Source organism: Budorcas taxicolor, chromosome 11 (genome assembly GCF_023091745.1).
Source record: "Budorcas taxicolor isolate Tak-1 chromosome 11, Takin1.1, whole genome shotgun sequence".
Classification (NCBI taxonomy): domain Eukaryota; kingdom Metazoa; phylum Chordata; class Mammalia; order Artiodactyla; family Bovidae; genus Budorcas; species Budorcas taxicolor.
This window is the reverse complement of record NC_068920.1, coordinates 33,197,538-33,215,624: the sequence shown is the minus strand read 5'-3', so window position 1 is coordinate 33,215,624 and position 18,087 is coordinate 33,197,538. Positions and strand designations below refer to the sequence as shown.

General features: G+C 56.4%; 1 protein-coding gene across 1 annotated transcript in view; it reads left to right on the top strand.

The window, feature by feature from the left end:
- The window catches only part of TNXB (tenascin XB), a 53,786-nt gene that overhangs the window by 34,210 nt on the left and 1,489 nt on the right, over positions 1–18,087 (top strand). Inside the window, 19 exon segments of the mRNA XM_052649193.1 lie at positions 224–601; positions 958–1,305; positions 3,386–3,682; positions 5,207–5,539; positions 5,899–6,246; positions 8,107–8,436; positions 10,190–10,614; positions 10,906–11,272; positions 11,882–12,169; positions 12,527–12,805; positions 14,044–14,331; positions 15,321–15,644; positions 15,963–16,298; positions 16,558–16,680; positions 16,794–16,931; positions 17,142–17,261; positions 17,368–17,511; positions 17,623–17,753; positions 17,866–17,998. Coding sequence (XP_052505153.1) covers positions 224–601; positions 958–1,305; positions 3,386–3,682; positions 5,207–5,539; positions 5,899–6,246; positions 8,107–8,436; positions 10,190–10,614; positions 10,906–11,272; positions 11,882–12,169; positions 12,527–12,805; positions 14,044–14,331; positions 15,321–15,644; positions 15,963–16,298; positions 16,558–16,680; positions 16,794–16,931; positions 17,142–17,261; positions 17,368–17,511; positions 17,623–17,753; positions 17,866–17,998 — 5,130 coding nt within the window.

The following is an 18,087-nucleotide window of genomic DNA, read 5'->3' as shown; positions in this document are numbered from 1 at the left end:
GAGAAGGGCCTCTGTGAGCCATGCTGGTGGTGGTCCTGGTCCCCACAGCTGACCCCAGAGACTCCGGGCATGTTTGTGAGGTGTAGACCAAGCAGGACCACCAGCCTCCTTAGGCTTCTCTGAACTGACCTCAAGGCCTGGAGTTGAAGCCGAGGCTTAGGAGGAGAACCAAGAACGTTTCCTGGGGACCCTGCCTCACCCTCTGTGTGTCCCTTCTTCTCAGCTGCAGAAGAGGAGACCCCCAGCCCCACAGAGATGGAGGAGACCCCCAGCCCCACAGAGATGGAGGAAACCCCCAGTCCCACAGAACCCAGCACAGAGGCCCCAGAACCCCCCAAGGAGCCCCTGCTGGAGGAGCTAACAGTGACAGGATCCTCCCCGGACTCGCTGAGCCTCTCCTGGACCGTCCCCCAGGGCCACTTTGACTCCTTCACCGTCCAGTACAAGAACGGGGACGGGCAGCCGAAGGTGGTGAGGGTGCCGGGGCATGACAATGGGGTCACCATCTCGGGCCTGGAGCCAGACCACAAGTACAAGATGAACCTGTACGGCTTCCACGACCGCCAGCGCGTGGGCCCCGTCTCTGTCATCGGGGTGACCAGTGAGTGGACGGTGGAAGCCCCAGGATGGGACCTAGTGGGAGGATCACCCCCTCAGGTGATGGGGGAGTGGGGTGCGGGAGGCCCCTCTCCTCAAGCCTGAGCCATGGTGACCTTTGTGTGTCCTCCTGGGCAGAGAAGGGCCTCCGTGAGCCATACTGGTGGTGGCCCTGGTCCCCACAGCTGACCCCAGAGACTCCGGGCATGTCTGTGAGGTGTGGACCGAGCAGGACCACCAGCCTCCTTAGGCTTCTCTGAACTGACCTCAGGGTCCCCAGTGGGGACCATGACTTAGGAGGAGACCCAAGGACATCTCCTGGGGACCCTGACTCACCCTCTGTGTGTCCTTTCTTCTCAGCTACAGAGGAAGAGACCCCCAGCCCCACAGAGGTGGAGGAGACCCCCAGCCCCACGGAGCCCAGCACAGAGGCTCCAGAGACCCCTGAGGAGCCCCTCCTGGGGGAGCTGATGGTGACGGGATCCTCCCCAGACTCGCTGAGCCTCTCCTGGACTGTCCCCCAGGGCCACTTCGACTCCTTCACCGTCCAGTACAAGGGCGGGGACGGGCCCCAGGTGGTGCGTGTCGGGGGCGAGGAGACTGAGGTGACCGTTGGGGGCCTGGAGCCCGGACGCAAGTACAAGATGAACCTGTACGGCCTGCACGGGGGGCAGCGCGTGGGCCCCGTGTCCACCGTGGGCGTGACCGGTGAGTGAGGGTGGGGCTTGGGATGAGGTCTCAGGAAAGGTCTCATAGTAGAGCCTCTCGAGTGTCTTCCACTGAAGACCCTAAAACCCCCAAATCTCTATTTCATTCCTTATCCATTCAGCACTTCAGAAGTGATCTAGGGGCAGGAAGAGGGAGTCCCAGGGAAGTGCTTGCGCTTGAGAGGCTGTTGGGGACTGAGGCCTCCAAGCCTCATGACCTGTCTGTGGCTCTCTGCCTTGCACGGAAACTCTGAAAAGAACTCTTTTGGGGTGTTGGGACAAATGCCATGAAATAGTAAATCTCGACAAGTATTTATTATATAAAATTTCAGACATATACCCAAAGGGAAAGAATAACATAATGAATTCCTATGTGTCAATCACCCTGCTTCAACCAAAAAGTACCTCTTGGTCAGTCTAGCTCATCCAGACCCCATCACACTTCCCACCCTCCTCAACTAGAAAATCATCTTTCTTCTTTTTTTTTTTAATGTATTTTATTTTTGGCAGTGGTGGGTCTTCACTGCTACACACAGGTTTTGTCTAGTTGTGGCGAGCAAGGGCTACTCTTTGTTGCGGTACAGGGGTTTCTTGTTGCAGCGGCTTCTCTTGTTGCAGAGCTCAGGCTGTAGGTGCCATGGGGTTCAGTAGTTATGACTGGAAGGCTCTAGAGTGCAGGGGCAGTAATTGTGGCGCAAGAAGTTCATTGCTCTGCGGCATGTGGGATCTTCCCGGAGCAGGGATTGAACCCATGTCCCCTGTGTGGGCAGGCAGATTCTTAACCACTAGGAAGTCCTAGAATGTTTTCTTTATTAACAGCTTCATTGAGGTATACTTTACACACCATAGAATTCACCTGTTTTAAGCACATAGCTTATCAATTTTAGTGTATTTACAGAGTTGTACAACCATCATCCCTGCTGCTACTGCTAAGTCACTTCAGTCATGTCCAACTCTGTGCAACCCCATGGACTGCAGCCTGCCAGGCTCCTCCGCCCATGGGATTTTCCAGGCAAGAGTACTGGAGTGGGGTGCCATTGCCTTCTCTGACCATGATCACTATATATTAATAATTCTGGAACTTTTCCACCACATTGAGATGAAATCTGGTGTCCAGACCCATTTTCACGCCTATTTCCGATCCCCACAAATCTACTTTCTGCCTCTGTAGATTTGTCTTTTCCGGACACATCATATAACTGGAATCACACAGTACCTGCCCTTTCATGTCTGACTTCTTTTGCCACATTTTAGCGCGTTTTTGTGGTTGATCTGTGTTGTAGCATGTAGCAGTACTTCATTCCTTTATAGTCAAGTAATACTCCATTGTAAGGATACACTGCTGTAATATTTTAAAACGTATCCTATACACTCTTTACTTCATCATTACATATTTAAGTGTACTGCTCTTTTCAAAAAGACCACTTGAAAGTAACCATGACACAGTGATTGCGCCTTTAAAAACCAGATATTCGGGTATTACTAGTTTCCTGATTCCCTGGTGGCTCAGATGGTAAAGAATCCACCTGCAGTGCAGAAGATCTAGGTTCGATCCCTGGGTTAGGAAGACCCCCTGGAGGAGGGCATGGCAACCTACTCCAGTATTGTTGCCTGGAGAATCCACACGGACAGAGGAGCCTGGCAGGCTGCATCACAGTCCATGGGGTCACAAAGAGTTGAACACGACTGAGCACTCACCTTCCTGATGGTGTCCTAATTGTTCTTTTGCAATTTTTTTGCTGGAATCAGATCCAATTAAGAAAGATAGGCTGCAACTGGGAGAACTGGGATTTTTAATAGGGTGGGCAGGAAAGGCCCTAGAGAGAAGTTGACGTTTGAATGAAGACTTAAAGGAGGTGTGAACATAAGCCATGCAGACGATCTGGGGAAAGAACATTCAGGCATCGAGGCAAGAGGCCACTTGGCACATTGGATGGACCATAAGGAGGCCACAAAGAGATTGTAATGGCCATAGGTACAGCTGGATCTGAAGTTAGGCCCACAGAGCTGGCCCACTTTCTGGCCTGAACCCAGGAGAGCAGGGCCTCAGCAGGAACGATTCCATTTGCCTCTCTCCCCAGCCCCAGAAGAGGAGCCCCCGGCTAGCCCTCCTTTGAAGCCACAGCTGGGGGAGCTGACTGTGACAGACGCCACCCCCGACTCCCTGAGCCTCTCCTGGACCATCCCAGAGGGCCAGTTCGACCACTTCTTAGTCCAATACAAGAATGGGGACGGGCAGCCCAAGGCGGTGAGGGTGCCCGGGGACGAGGGCGGGGTCACCATCTCGGGCCTGGAGCCAGACCACAAGTACAAGATGAACCTGTACGGCTTCCACGCCCGCCAGCGCGTGGGCCCCGTCTCCACTGTCGGCTTAACTGGTGAGTGTGCAGCAGGACACTGGCCCCGAGCTGGGCTCAGTGTCCCTTTAACTGCCGGTACTCCTGTTTTTCTCCCGCTGCTCTTGAGCCTGAGCCTCCCAAGCTCCTGGGAGTGGTTCTGTGCCTGTCTTCACTCCAAGCCTTAGTGTCACTTTAGCTGTCTCACCCTGTACACTTTTTGAGTCCTTGAAGAGGGAAGATACCAAGGAAATAATAGACTCAGGCAGACCTGAGGCTGGCCTATTCTCGGCCCCTCAGAGCTGTGTGACTTCGAGAGAGTCACTCAGCCTCTCTGTGCCTCCCTTTCGGCATCCTTGCAGAAAGAATACCCTACCTGTCCGGCGGCGTGGGCGTGGCTTGGCTCACCCACAGTGTTTGGTAACTACGGCTCCTCCTCTTGAGGAAGAAAATTAGTTGCTAAAAACCCTTGGGTGAATTTTCATAATTATTATTGATTTCACTGGGTAAAATTGTATTTGATACTGATACACATGGATTCTATGTCAACACGGAACCCTGCTATCATGGATACTGTTACTTCAGTGGTTAACACTAGTCATGCTGGCTTAGTGGCTAAGTTGTGTCTGACTCTTGTGATCCCATGGGCTGGAGCCCACCAGGCTCCTCTGTCCATGGGATTCTCCAGGTGAGAATACTGGAGTGGGTTGCCATTTCCTTCTCCAGAGGAAGATTCCTGACCTAGGAATCGAACCCAGCTCTCCTGCATTGCAGGCAGATTCTTTACTGACTAAACTATGAGGGAAGCCCTGATATTAGTCATATGTGCAACTAAACAAGATATTTTCTCTTCATTAATTACTCCTTATCTTGGCAGTTGGTTGCTTTTGTTAAGTTCCTTTATAGCTATTACCTGCGACATGCTTAAAACCTGGTTCCCAAACACAATGGAGATCTGAAACACGATGCTTTTATAATTCAGCTATTAAGCCAGAATAAAACTCTATGCAGAACAGAAAGACAAAAGAAATCTGTGGGTGTGACGGGTCGTCCCTGCCATAAACTGGCAAGAGAATTAATACGAGGTCCCCAAGCAACCCAAATGCAAAGGTGATCTGATTTCCTGTGGTCTCATCTCTGCTGTCAACTGTGGAATCTAAATTAGATTCTCAAGTGCTCAGAAAAGCCTTCTAAACCAGAAGAGGTATTAAAGGAAAATACTTAGGAACCTGAGCACAGGCACCTCCTGACGCGACGTGTCTGCTAGATGTGGTGCTGTTACAAAGCATGAGTCCTGGCCCACTAAGTGAACTCACTCAGCAGCTCCTGCAGGTTCCATGCTGCACGTGCTGAGGTCAGCGGCATCCCACCATACCATCTTGACATCTCCGCAGTGTGTGCCCTGCCCCTGGAAGCTGAACATGTAAACTAGGGAAATGAAGTCTTAACCCTGGGGCACTGGCGTCCCAGCTTCAGGGCCCTGGTGTGTCGGAGAAATCCCAGAATCCATCCTGTTAGGAGGGAGCTGAGGAAGCATGTCACTATTCTCTTTGTCTCCTGATCCAGCCTCAGAAAAAGACCAAGAAATGACCCCAGCCCCAACAGACCTGCCCACTGTAGCTCCTGAGCCTCCTATCAAGCCCCGCCTGGCGGAGGTAACCGTGACGGATGCCACCCCTGACTCCCTGAGCCTCTCCTGGACCGTCCCCGAGGGCCAATTCGACCACTTCCTGATCCAGTACAAGAACGGAGACGGGCAGCCCAAGGCAGTGAGGGTGCCTGGGGACGAGGACGGGGTCACCATCTCCGGCCTGGAGCCAGACCAAAAGTACAAGATGAACCTGTACGGCTTCCACGACCGCCAGCGTGTGGGCCCCATCTCTGTCATCGGGGTGACCAGTGAGTGGATGGTGGAAGCCCCAGGATGGGACCTAGTAGGGAGATCACCCCCTCAGGTGATGGGGGAGTGGGGTGCGGGAGGCCCCCCTCCTCGAGGCTGAGCTGTGGTGACCTTTGTGTGTCCTCCTGGGCAGAGAAGGGCTTCTGTGAGCCATGCTGGTGGTGGTCCTGGTCCCCACAGCTGACTCCAGAGACTCCGGGCATGTCTGTGAGGTGTGGACCAAGCAGGACCACCCAGCCCCAAGGACCAGCTCCTCTGAACTGACTTCCGGGCCTGGAGTCAAAGCCAAGGCTTAGGAGGAGACTAAGGACGTCTCCTGGGGACCCTGCCTCACCCTCTGTGTGTCCCTCCTTCTCAGCTGCAGAGGAAGAGACCCCCAGCCCTACAGAGGTGGAGGAGACCCCCAGCCCCACAGAACCCAGCACAGAGGCCCCGGAGCCCCCCGAGGAGCCCCTCCTGGGGGAGCTGACAGTGACAGGATCCTCCCCGGACTCGCTGAGCCTCTCCTGGACCGTGCCCCAGGGCCACTTCGACTCCTTCACCGTCCAGTACAAGGGCGGGGACGGGCCCCAGGTGGTGCGTGTCGGGGGCGAGGAGACTGAGGTGACCGTTGGGGGCCTGGAGCCCGGACGCAAGTACAAGATGCACCTGTACGGCCTGCATGGGGGGCGGCGCGTGGGCCCCGCGTCCACCGTGGGCATGACCGGTGAGTGAGGACAGGGCTCAGGGGTCTCTGGGGTGGAAAAACCTTTTCCTCATGGTGACCTGGTTGACTGTTCTGTTATTTCACCAGACCTTGAACCCCTTTTATGCTGTTCCTCCACGGCCCTGGGCCGTGACCCGTGTGTAGCGGTCTGGCCATTGTCAATCCACAGCCTCATTGTCCACAGTAGCATGACCTCCTCTGATGGTCAGTCACTGGCTGCCTCGAAGGGAGAAATGTGTCAGGCTCAGACCAAGCTTGACTTCACTAGAATTTTCTTTTCTTTCCATCTTAATCACAAATCACAGCACTCTTTGTTACAGGGGGAAAAAAAGAATGAAAGAAGCAACCCAACATCTAACCACACTGAGATGATTAAGTAATTAGACAACAATCTGTAAAATGACCAATTATGGCATCATTGAAATGTTTAAACATAAGACAATTACTTTATACTTTACAATGAAATAAGAGTTTACAATGTTTGTAAGGAGGCTAATCAAAACCACTTGAAAATAACTTGCATAGTAAGACAACTGGAAGGAAACATCCCACGGGATGCACGACTTGTGGGACACAATAGAATATTTTTCCCATTTTGCTTTTATTTTTCCCATTGTGCTTTTTCCCCCATTTTGTTCTGTTCTGTGTCATTTACATCTTCTTAAGTGACAAGCAGTTTTTCTTTTATAATCAGGAAATTTTTTTTTCAATACATCGTCTCCTCTTTTGTATTCCTTCCATCTTTTCCGCTCATCATTCTTGCAATTTATTTCACTGATGATTATGAAAAAGTTACAATTTCTAGTCTTTAAAAAATGAAGGAAAAAAATCCCCAAGGGGAATTAAATTCCCCACTTGTAGTCAGGGTGGCTTTTCTAAGTCACTGTCAGCTGGAGTCTTATGCCTGGTGATACTATGTCACCAGGGTTCCTCTGCACGTGGGAGAACCCAGCTCCCGAGAGTCCATCTTTTGTGGGGTGAGTCAACTGTCTCTGTGAGGTTCACTCTCCCCTCCTGAAGACACTTCAGACAGAGGTCCCCCTATCATGCAAAGCACAAGCATATACAAAAAGCACAGAGGGACCCATGTCCCTACTCCACATCCACCACCAGACTACTAATTTTTATAATCCAGAGTTTCTTTTTAAGTCTGTATTTTTCTCTGAAAAGCATAGAGCAACATGATGGAAAGTTTGGAAAGTAGGGGAAACAATCTCTCATCAGACCACTTTCTGACCCAAGAACCACCATTCATAACAATGTGTGTAACACTCTGTGGTTTCCATGCCTGCATGTTTTCAGGTTGCAGAGTGGTCATGTAATTCTTGGCTCTTAACTTCTTTTGTACCTAAGTTACACTTAGAGCTTTTATCCTGCGGCTACACAACCATCATTAATCATCATTTTAATGGTCATTTGATGCTTCATGGTGAAAGTGCTATAACAAAATTAATCTTCTTCTGTGGTTCCTTTGGAGTCCTGACACATCTTGCTGTCATGAATAATCCCAAACTCCCGTGATACAACTTTTCCTGCTTTTTAATAATTTTCTTAGGATAGCTGCCCAGAAATGAGATTATTGGTTCAAAGGAAATGAGCAGTATTTTGGCTCCCGATATGCATGTCCGAATTGCCTTCTGAAGGTTCATGGTGCCTGCCAGCCAGTATGTCACGGGGTCGGGCGTGTCTCGGTCTCCCCTGCATGGAGTCACCGAATGCTGCACCCAGAGGCTGCGTGAGCCTCCAGGCCTGCAGCTTGAGGAGTGTTTCACTGGATGTTTCGCTGGTTGTCTCTGTTGATATCAGCAGACGTCAAAGCAAGTCGCCATCTAAGCCTCTGCCCCCAATCTCTTTTCTCAGACCCTCGGGAGGTTGTGGAAGAGACCCCCAGCCCCACGGAGCCCAGCACAGAGGCCCCAGAGCCCCCCGAGGAGCCCCTCCTGGGGGAGCTGACGGTGATGGGATCCTCCCCAGACTCGCTGAGCCTCTCCTGGACTGTCCCCCAGGGCCACTTCGACTCCTTCACCGTCCAGTACAAGGGCGGGGACGGGCCCCAGGTGGTGCGTGTTGGGGGTGAGCAGACTGAGGTGACCGTTGGGGGCTTGGAGCCCGGACGCAAATACAAGATGAACCTGTACGGCCTGCACAGGGGGCGGCGCGTGGGCCCCGTGTCCACCGTGGGCGTGACCGGTGAGTGAGGGTGGGGAGTGAGGTGGGGAGTGTGGGGTGCAGGATGGGGAGGACAGGTCCTGGAAGAGTTTCCCTTTATTCCCATCTTAACGAAAATATAAATATTCTCAGCAGCGTGTCTTTTCCAGAACATCAGATGGTTGAGGCTTCTTGTTAAAAGGCAGATTCAGATTTGGCAGGTTTGGGCTGGGGCTGGACACACTGGATTTCTAAAGTCCTTCCTGATGCTGATGCTGTTGGTCCAGGGACCACGCTCTGCTAAAGCTCCTCACAAAGCAATTGGACACTTCCTTAGATTCTATCAGATAGAATCGTGCTTGCATGCCTGAGTCCTCACAGGAGCTCAGGCAAGCTCGGCCTCTATGTAGTTGCCTGGAGGCTGTGGCGGAAGGCAGGAGTGTGATCAGAATTTAGTGTCTGGACTGAAACGCCCCCTAGCCGCACAGTTCGGGTGTTAACAGACTTGTGACACCAGTGGTTCAAGAAAGATGTGGGTGGCCCGAGATAAGCACTGAGGAAGTTCACTGAGGTAAACCTTGAACGTGGCAGAGAAACCAGTTCTTATCCTACGGGGCTCACAGACAGGCTGTGGACCAGCAAAGGGGAAAGTGTAGGTGACGGGAAGCCCCACGGCCAGGCCGAAACTGGGCAGTGAGGCCAACACAGGCCTGCCTGCCCACGGGTGTCCACGGGTTCCCACCGGACAGCTGAGACTTGACAACCAGCAGGCTTTATCTTGGTGACACTTACAGACAGGATGGAGGGTCTCAGTACTAAGAACATCATGGCACAAGAGAGGATTTTGTACAAAATTCTTGGAGTGGGAGAGAGAGTCTTGAGATGGGGGTAGAGAGGTTGGGGCTGCTCAGGAAGCCAGGAATTTCTCTCCCAGAATAGAGAGGACTGCTTCACAGTTTTCTGCCAAGACTGAGACCCTCAGATGTGCTTTTAAAGACTCATTCTGGCTCCCTGTGAAGAACAGGTGGAGGCGGGAGGCAGAGAGAGGCATAGGGAGGTGGTAACCCAGGTGACAGGTAAGGGCATCCCAGACAGGGTGGCGGGGCTGCAGGTGTGGGGAGTGAGAAGATGCAGGAGGGACTCCAGAGAGAGAATCGGACAGAGAGAGAACTCCAGAGAGAGAATCTGAGTCTTACGGCAGCTGGTGCGTGCTAAGTCACTGCAGTCGCGTCTGAGCCTGCCAGGCTCCTCTGTCCCTGGGACTCTCCATGCAGGAATACTGGAGTGGGTTGCCATGCCTCCTCCAGGGGGTCCTCCTGACCCAGGAGTTGAACCCGCATCTCTTAGTCTCCTGCATTGGCAGGCGGGTTCTTTACCGCTAGCACCACCTGGGAAGACAGCAGATGGCAACAGGAACAGATCCAAGAAGACTCCAGGTTTCTGATTAGAGAAGGGGGATGGGGCTTCTGAGCTGCTTGAGGGCCACGACATGAGCCAAAAGGAGTTAAGATGCTGTGAGACCACAGTGGAGGGAGGCCCAGAGCACAGTGGCCATGTGGGCCTGTGTGTGAGGAAGGGTGCTGGTAGGTATGGGTGAGAGCAGGGCAGATGAGGCTACGGTGCCAGGAAGGCCGACATTAAAGGGACCAGAAAGAAAGAGTCAAGAGAAAGAGGAGTTAGAGCTCCTGTGGATAGACATGTCCTGTACCTTATTATTTTATTTTTGCAATATACCCCTTTATATGCTGAACTGAGGACTGAGGAGACCTCACCTGTCCTGTATGTCTCTGTGCAGCTCCGGACTATGAGGCCGTGACCACCCAAACCCCCTCCACCGCGGTCCCCGAACCTCCCACCAAGCCCCGCCTGGGGGAGGTGACCGTGACGGATGCCACCCCTGACTCCCTGAGCCTCTCCTGGACCGTCCCCGAGGGCCAGTTCGACCACTTCCTGATCCAGTACAAGAATGGGGACGGGCAGCCCAAGGCAGTGAGGGTGCCTGGGGACGAGGACGGGGTCACCATCTCGGGCCTGGAGCCAGACCACAAGTACAAGATGAACCTGTACGGCTTCCACGACCGCCAGCGTGTGGGCCCCGTCTCTGTCATTGGGGTGACCAGTGAGTGGACGGTGGAAGCCCCAGGATGGGACCTAGTGGGAGGATCACCTTCTCAGGTGAAGGGGGAGTGGAGTGTGGGAGGCCCCTCTCCTCAAGGCTGAGCCATGGTGCTCTTTGTACCTCCCCTGGGCTCCCTGAGGACTAGTGCGTCCTCCTGGGCAGAGAAGGGCCTCTGTGAGCCATGCTGGTGGTGGTCCTGGTCCCCACAGCTGACCCCAGAGACTCCGGGCATGTCTGTGAGGTGTGGACCGAGCAGGACCACCAGCCTCCTTAGGCTTCTCTGAACTGACCTCAGGGTCCCCAGTGGGGACCATGGCTTAGGAGGAGACCCAAGGACATCTCCTGGGGACCCTGCCTCACCCTCTGTGTGTCCCTTCTTCTCAGCTGCAGAGGAAGAGACCCCCAGCCCCACAGAGATGGAGGAGACCCCCAGCCCCACAGAGATGGAGGAGACCCCCAGCCCCACAGAACCCAGCACAGAGGCCCCGGAGCCCCCCGAGGAGCCCCTCCTGGGGGAACTGATGGTGACGGGATCCTCCTCGGACTCGCTGAGCCTCTCCTGGACCATCCCCCAGGGCCACTTCGACTCCTTCACCGTCCAGTACAAGGGCAGGGACGGGCCCCAAGTGGTGCGTGTCGAGGGCGAGGAGACTGAGGTGACCGTTGGGGGCCTGGAGCCTGGACGCAAGTACAAGATGAACCTGTACGGCCTGCACGGGGGGCGGCGCGTGGGCCCCGCGTCCACCGTGGGTGTGACCGGTGAGTAGGAGAGGGGGCCCCGAGCCCTAGGTTTCCCTCTGCTGCCCTCGTGTTTCCCTCTTTGGAACATCAGCACTTCTCGCAAATGGGGCCTGTTCTCTTTCCTCACATGGCGCTGAGGATCCCACCCCATCCTCAAATTGCGTGAGGATTGATGGACGGTGTGCTCGGGGTCAGCTCGGCAGGTAGCCTCTGCCCCACACGTTTCAGCTTCCTTCCTTCCTTCCTTCATGATCTGGACCCTCAGACCTGCTCAGGTGTTCATGTGTGGCTTAGCCTCCCCGACCAAGCATTCTAGCGGCTTGGCGCACAGATGGAGAACCAGGTTCTCTAGGTTGACTCCTGCTCTGAAGGTACTCATTTTGCAAATGTTTCTTAACCTCTCTGCACCACGGATGCCCACACAACGAGGGTGCTGAGGATAAAAACACCTACTTCAGCGGCTGTGTGAGGATTAAATGCACTATTTGTGAACTACCTACAGCAGTGCCTGGGACACACGAAGCAGTTAAGATTTGCTGCAAATGGTCATTTCACAGCCAGGGAGCAGCGCTCCCTCTCTGGCCCAGGGTCCTGTCGTTGACAACAGCCTCCTCTGCTCTGTTCCAGCCTCCCTGACTACAGAGCGCCCCCTGGCACCCCGCCTAGGGGAGCTGGCGGTGGCAGCCGTGACCTCGGACACAGCGCGTCTCTCATGGACGGTGGAGCAGGGGCCCTTTGACGCCTTCCTGGTCCAGTACAAGGATGTGCAGGGGCAGCCCCAGGCCGTACCCGTGGCTGGAGACCTCCGAGAGGTCACAGTTTCCAGTCTGGCCCCCGGCCGCAAGTACAAGTTCCTCCTGTTCGGACTCCGGGATGAGAAGCGACACGGCCCAGTCTCTGCAGACGCAAAGACTCGTGAGTGAGGGCTGCAGGCCGCCTTTGCCCTGTAGCCACCTGACCAGCCTCCACTCCCTTGTGGAATTTCACATTTCCATGCTCCACACCCCAGACCCGTTTATTTACCAGGTTCAGTGAAATCCGAGTCCTGAGTACCCAGTTACCCTCTCATTCCCATCCTACTCCTCCTGTATCCCCAGGGACACTTGTTTTCTTCCCTGGCCCCTCTAATCCCAACTCCTCTGCCTCCCCTCTTCCTGACCTGTGACCTTGTCACCCCCTCCCAGCACCAAGAGCCAGCACCTAGACCCTAGCACCCTGAGGAGGCTGCCTGTTTCATTTCTGTCACATTCCATGCACCTCTCTCTTGTCCAGTCCCAGACACGAAACTTGCTCCCCACCTGGGGGAGCTGACAGTGACGGATGTGACCCCGGACTCCGTGGGCCTCTCCTGGACAGTCCCTGAGGGTGAATTCGACTCCTTCGTGGTCCAGTACAAGGACAGGGACGGGCAGCCCCGCGTGGTGCCTGTGGCCGCCGACCAGCGCGAGGTCACCGTCCCCAGCCTGGAGCCCAGTAGGAAATACAAGTTCCTGCTCTATGGGCTGGTAGGCAGGAAACGACTGGGCCCCATCTCCGCTGAAGGCAGCACAGGTGAGCCCCGGGTCCCCCCGCCCGCGGCCTTTTCCAGAGTTGTCTTTCATCTGGGCCCCCAGAGCTGGCCCCGGGGATTTCGACATGGCAATCATAACACCAAAAGCAAATATTTATTGAGCCCCTACTGAATGCCAGGCAGTGTTCTAAGCATTTATTTCCTTCAGTCTCTTATTGGCAATATAATAAAAAGAACTCAGACTTTGGAGCCAAGCAGACCTGTGTTCAGTTTCTGATTGCCAGCTATGTGGGCTTGGACAGGCCACTTCTTCTCCTTGTGCCTCAGTTTCCAGACCTGCATAATGGTTATGAATAATATCTAATGGGGCTCAGTAAATGTTCACATCCTCCTCCCTCTATTCCAGTTCTATGGCAAGAGGTGGAAAATATGGGAGGGTTTGGCTGCAGAAAGACCATGGAAAAATCTAGTGTCTTGTGACCATGACTCAGCCCCTTGAGGAAGGGGTGGAGGTGGGTCACTGACCCTTACCCCACCTCTAGGACCATGAGTCAGCCTGGCCAGACAAGGATGGGGCACATGGCCAGTTAGGGCCTGGGGGTCTCAGACTCCGTAATTATCTTCCCCAAACCCTCACTGTGGAGACTGGATACAGGCTTCTCCAACCCTCATCAGTCAGCACCCATGCCCACCTAGACAAGTCCCTTTTGTGCTCCACTCTGCCCTTTGTCCTCTTGGCTCTGCCCCTGGCTTCTCCCCCTGCCCCACCCGGCCACCCTGCTCTAGTGGAGTTAGTGCCGACTGGAAGCAGGTGGCAAGGAGAGCCCAGGCTGATGGCAAGGCAGGGGGAGGTCATGGCCAGCGATGGGAGCCCAGGAGCTTGGCTGGCTGCCCAGGCCAGCTCTGACTGTTTGGGGGCGTCTCCCTGACAACCTAGACATCCTCTGGGCGCCTTTCTCAGCTCTGGCCACATTCCCGGCTCTGGGGGCCAGGGGTCAGGGGAAACTGAGTTCCTTCCTGTAACCCCAGCCTGCCCTCTCTCATGAGGTGATCTTTTCTGCATTTACTGTGCCCTCATCACAGAGGGGAGGCAGTGGGGGCCAGAAGTTTGGGCAGTGGCCCCCAGAGGAGGAAACTGGGCTCCTTTGGAAGGGCAGGGCTGGGACAGACTATCTCCCCAGGTTGCGGGAGGACCCTCCCTCCTCCCAGAAGTTGCCAGGGCTGAGATAAAGGCACCTCTTATTTAAGGGTTTCTCCCCCTCCCCCATTCTCCCCACAGCCCCCCTGGAGAAGGAACGACAGCCCCCACCCCGCCTGGGGGAGCTGACAGTGACGGATGAGACCCCAAACTCCCTGCGCCTCTCATGGACGGTGGCCCGGGGCCCCTTTGACTCCTTCGTGGTCCAGTACAGGGGCACAGATGGGCAGCCCCGGATGGTGCCTGTGGCCGCAGACCAGAGGGAGTTCACCGTAGAGGGCCTGGAGCCCGGCAGGAAATACAAGTTTTTGCTTTACGGGCTCCTCGGAGGACAGCGCCTGGGCCCCGCCTCTGTCCTGGGAATGACAGGTGAGCAGGAGGCCATGCTGCTTGGTCCCTGCAAACTGGCCTGAGTGCGTGTCCCCAGGCCTCTGTGCTGCAGGTCAGGCAGGAGTGGTCAAGGTGGAGGCGCAAGGGGCTCAGGAGGAAGAGCCTTGGAACAGTGATCGAGGGATCCGTCAAAAGCAGAGCCAAGACAAGCAGAAAGACAAAGCCCTGGCAAGGGTCCCTAACCTCCCGCCTCCCCTCCCCATCCCCCACCCCCAGCCCCACAGCTGCCAGCTGCTCCCTATCACCCTACTGGGTCATCTCTTACCTCCCGGCAGCGGCAAACCCCCTCCCGTGGATGAGTCAGGAGCATTTTCTCAAGTGGAAAATTACTGGAAAACAAGGCAGGCAAGGAGCATAGAGAGCAATAGGAGTGACTGCACTGATGCAGTTCCCCTTCCAGGCTTCCTAATATCATGCCCGCATCAGCCTGGCTAGTGGGAGTCGCTCTCCAAGCTCTCCTGCCAGTTCCATCCTCAGGCCTTCTCAGCAGGGAGGTCCGTGTGCCCTGAGCTCAGGGAGGGACTGAGTGAGTCCTGCCTCAGGCCATGGCTCAGGCCGCCCTGGGGGTTGGGGAGGGAGCAGGGCCCCTAGATGCAGACATCTAGAGTGGGGCATGCTGAAACCTCGGGGCAGAGAAGGAGAAAACAAGCAAAGGATTCAGGCAGCACAGAGAGGCCATGGGGCAACTGGGCTGGTGCTCAGAGTGGCCCGGGTGGCTGGGTGGGGTCTGCTGCACCCCCTGAGACCAGGGTCTCAGCAGGGGTGCAGCAGATTCAAGAGAAGGAAGATGCTAGGAGAGCCTGCGTCCCTGTCTTCTCTCCACTTGGCTGCTGTGGCCAGGATGGAAAGGTGCCCCCCCTCAGCCTCAGCCCTGACCCTCTCTGTCTCTGGAAGGTGAGATGGAGTGGGAGGGCCCCTCTGCACCCCCTGCCCTGCACTCAGCTTCTCCCTGGGCTTTTCCCACACAGCCCCAGAAGAGGACACACCAGCGCCCTGGCGTGCAGCCACGGAAGCCCCCAAGCCCCCTGTAGGGCCCCGCCTAGGGGTGCTGGCAGTGAGGGACGTGTCCCCGGACTCCCTGCGCCTCTCCTGGAGTGTGGTCCAGGGCCCCTTTGACTCCTTCGTGGTCCAGTATCAGGACACAGATGGGCAGCCCCAGGCCTTGCTCGTGGGGGGCGACCAGAACAAGGTCCTCGTGTCAGGCCTGGAGCCCAGCACCTCCTACGAGTTCTTCCTCTACGGCCTCCACGAAGGGAAGCGCTTGGGGCCCGTCTCAGCTGAGGGCACCACAGGTACTGCCCGGAGAGGGACTGGCCTCCTGGCCTTGGCTACCTCTAGTCTGGGACTGGGAAGGCAAAAGGGGGTGCCCAGAAGTGGTGCCCATGGGGAAAGAACATGAGGAGGGCGCCATGGAGGGAGGAAGGGGTGCTCCAGCAGGCCTTGGCCCTACACACGTGTTGTCATTATGGGTCTGACCTGTCATTATGGGTGGCAGCCCCTCGTTAGCCCCATTTTACAGAAAGGAAATGAGGGCCAGGAAGGGACCTGCCACAGGGCACCTAGCTGGTATACTTCTGTCTCCAAACCCTTCTCTCCCACCCACTCTGCAGGGCCAGTTCCTGCGGGTCAGACGCCCGGAGAGCCCGGGCCCAGGCTGTCTCACCTGTCGGTGACGGATGTGACCACGAGTTCACTGCGGCTCAACTGGGAGGCCCCACCCGAGGCCTTTGACTCCTTCCTGCTCCGCTTCGGAGTCCCATCTCCAAGCACCCTGGAACCACAGCTACGTCCCCTGCTGCAGCGGGAGCTGACGGTGCCAGGGACACGGCGCTCGGCTGTGCTGCGGGACCTGCATCCAGGGACCCTGTACACCCTTACATTGTACGGGCTGCGCGGGCCCCACAAGGCCGACAGCATCCAGGGCACAGCCCGGACCCTCAGCCCAGGTGAGGCTCCATCCTGGGCACATAGGCGCCCTGCCCCAAAGTGGGGGTCTTGTACTTTGCAGGGTGGAACCTAGTGCCACAGCCAGAGCGGGAGTCGGTGAGTGGTGGAGGGCTTGGAGTCTGCACAGCAGCTTCCATTACTAGGTCCAGAGAAAAGGGGGGTGGTGATGAGCATGTCTGGAGGCTGTGGGGCCCCGGGAGAAGGAGCCTCCCCACCCCATGCCCTCGTCATCATTCCTTCGCACATCCCTCCCATCAGTTCTGGAGAGCCCCCGTGACCTCCAATTCAGCGAAATCAGGGAGACCTCAGCCAGGGTCAGCTGGACGCCCCCAACATCCAGGGTGGACGGCTTCAAAGTTTCCTACCAACTGGCAGATGGAGGTAATACCCTTCAGCCTGTGTCCTTGCCCTTTTCCCCCTGCACCCGGCCCACCCCGTCATTCCTCCTTGCCTCCCTGGCCGCCCCCACCTCCCAGCCCACTGTGTGTTTCCAGGGGAGCCACAGAGTGTGCAGGTGGATGGCCGGACCCAGAAACTCGAGGGGCTGATCCCAGGAGCTCAATATGAGGTGACTGTGGTCTCCGTCCGTGGCTTTGAGGAAAGTGAGCCTCTCACGGGCTTCCTGACCACAGGTGAGCAGGACTGGGACCCTGGGCAGGAAGTAGGGGGAGAAAATGAGGGCACCGGTGGGAGTTGAATGGGGAAGGGGAGGAGAATGGGGGTGTTGGAGGCTCCAATGGCAGACAAGAGGTGCAGCGAAGTTTGGGAAGGTGACAGGTGGGGAGAGCAGCCAGGACCAGCTCTAAGCGCCGCCCCCCCACCCCCCTGCGCCCTTCTCCCAGTTCCTGATGGCCCCACCCAGCTGCGGGCACTGAACCTGACTGATGAATCTGCCCTGCTGCACTGGAAGCCCCCCCAGACTCCGGTGGATACCTATGACGTCAAGGTCACAGCCCTAGGGGGTGAGTGAGGCTGGTTGAGGCCTCTGGGGGGACACTTGTTCAGAGAAGGGGAGCAGAGGGCAGGCTGGGCTCCAGCAGGGCAGCGCTGATACCGGCCCCCTCCCAGCCCCTTCCCTCCAGGCCTCAGCCCCTGGGAGCGCTGTGGACTACCCCCTGCAGGGTCTGGTGACCCACACCAACTACACAGCAACCTTGCGTGGCCTTCGGGGCCCCAACTTCACCTCCCCAGCCAGCATCACCTTCACCACAGGTGTGGTCCGTGAAGCGCATGGGACGGGGCGGTGGGGGGGGGGGGCGGGCGGGGAGGAGCAAGAGAGCCAGGAAGGGCCTCATCTCCATCTTCTCTTCCTCCCGCTCTCAGGATTGGAGGCACCCCAGGACTTGGAGGCCAAGGAAGTGACCCCCCGCACAGCCCTGCTCACTTGGACAGCGCCCGAAGTCTCCCCAACTGGTTACCTGCTCAGCTTCAACACCCCAGGGGGACAGACCCAGGTGCCCCAAGCCCTGCTTCTCAGGCCAGCTCCTTCCCTGGGTTCCGGTCCAGAGGCTTCTGGGGGTGGGTGCCACCTCCCTCTCCCCTGACCACCCCTTGTCTGTTCCGCAGGAGATCGTGCTGCCAGGAGGGGTCACCTCTCACCAGCTCCGCGGCCTCTTTCCCTCCACCCCCTACAGCACCTGGCTCCGGGCCATGTGGGGTGACAGCTTCACTCCCCCCGTGACCACTTCCTTCACCACTGGTACTTGGGGCCTGGGACCTGAGTCTGGGGGATGCTCGGGTAGTGGGGGTCTAGGATTTGGATAAAGAACTGGCCCCTCACTGCTCTCC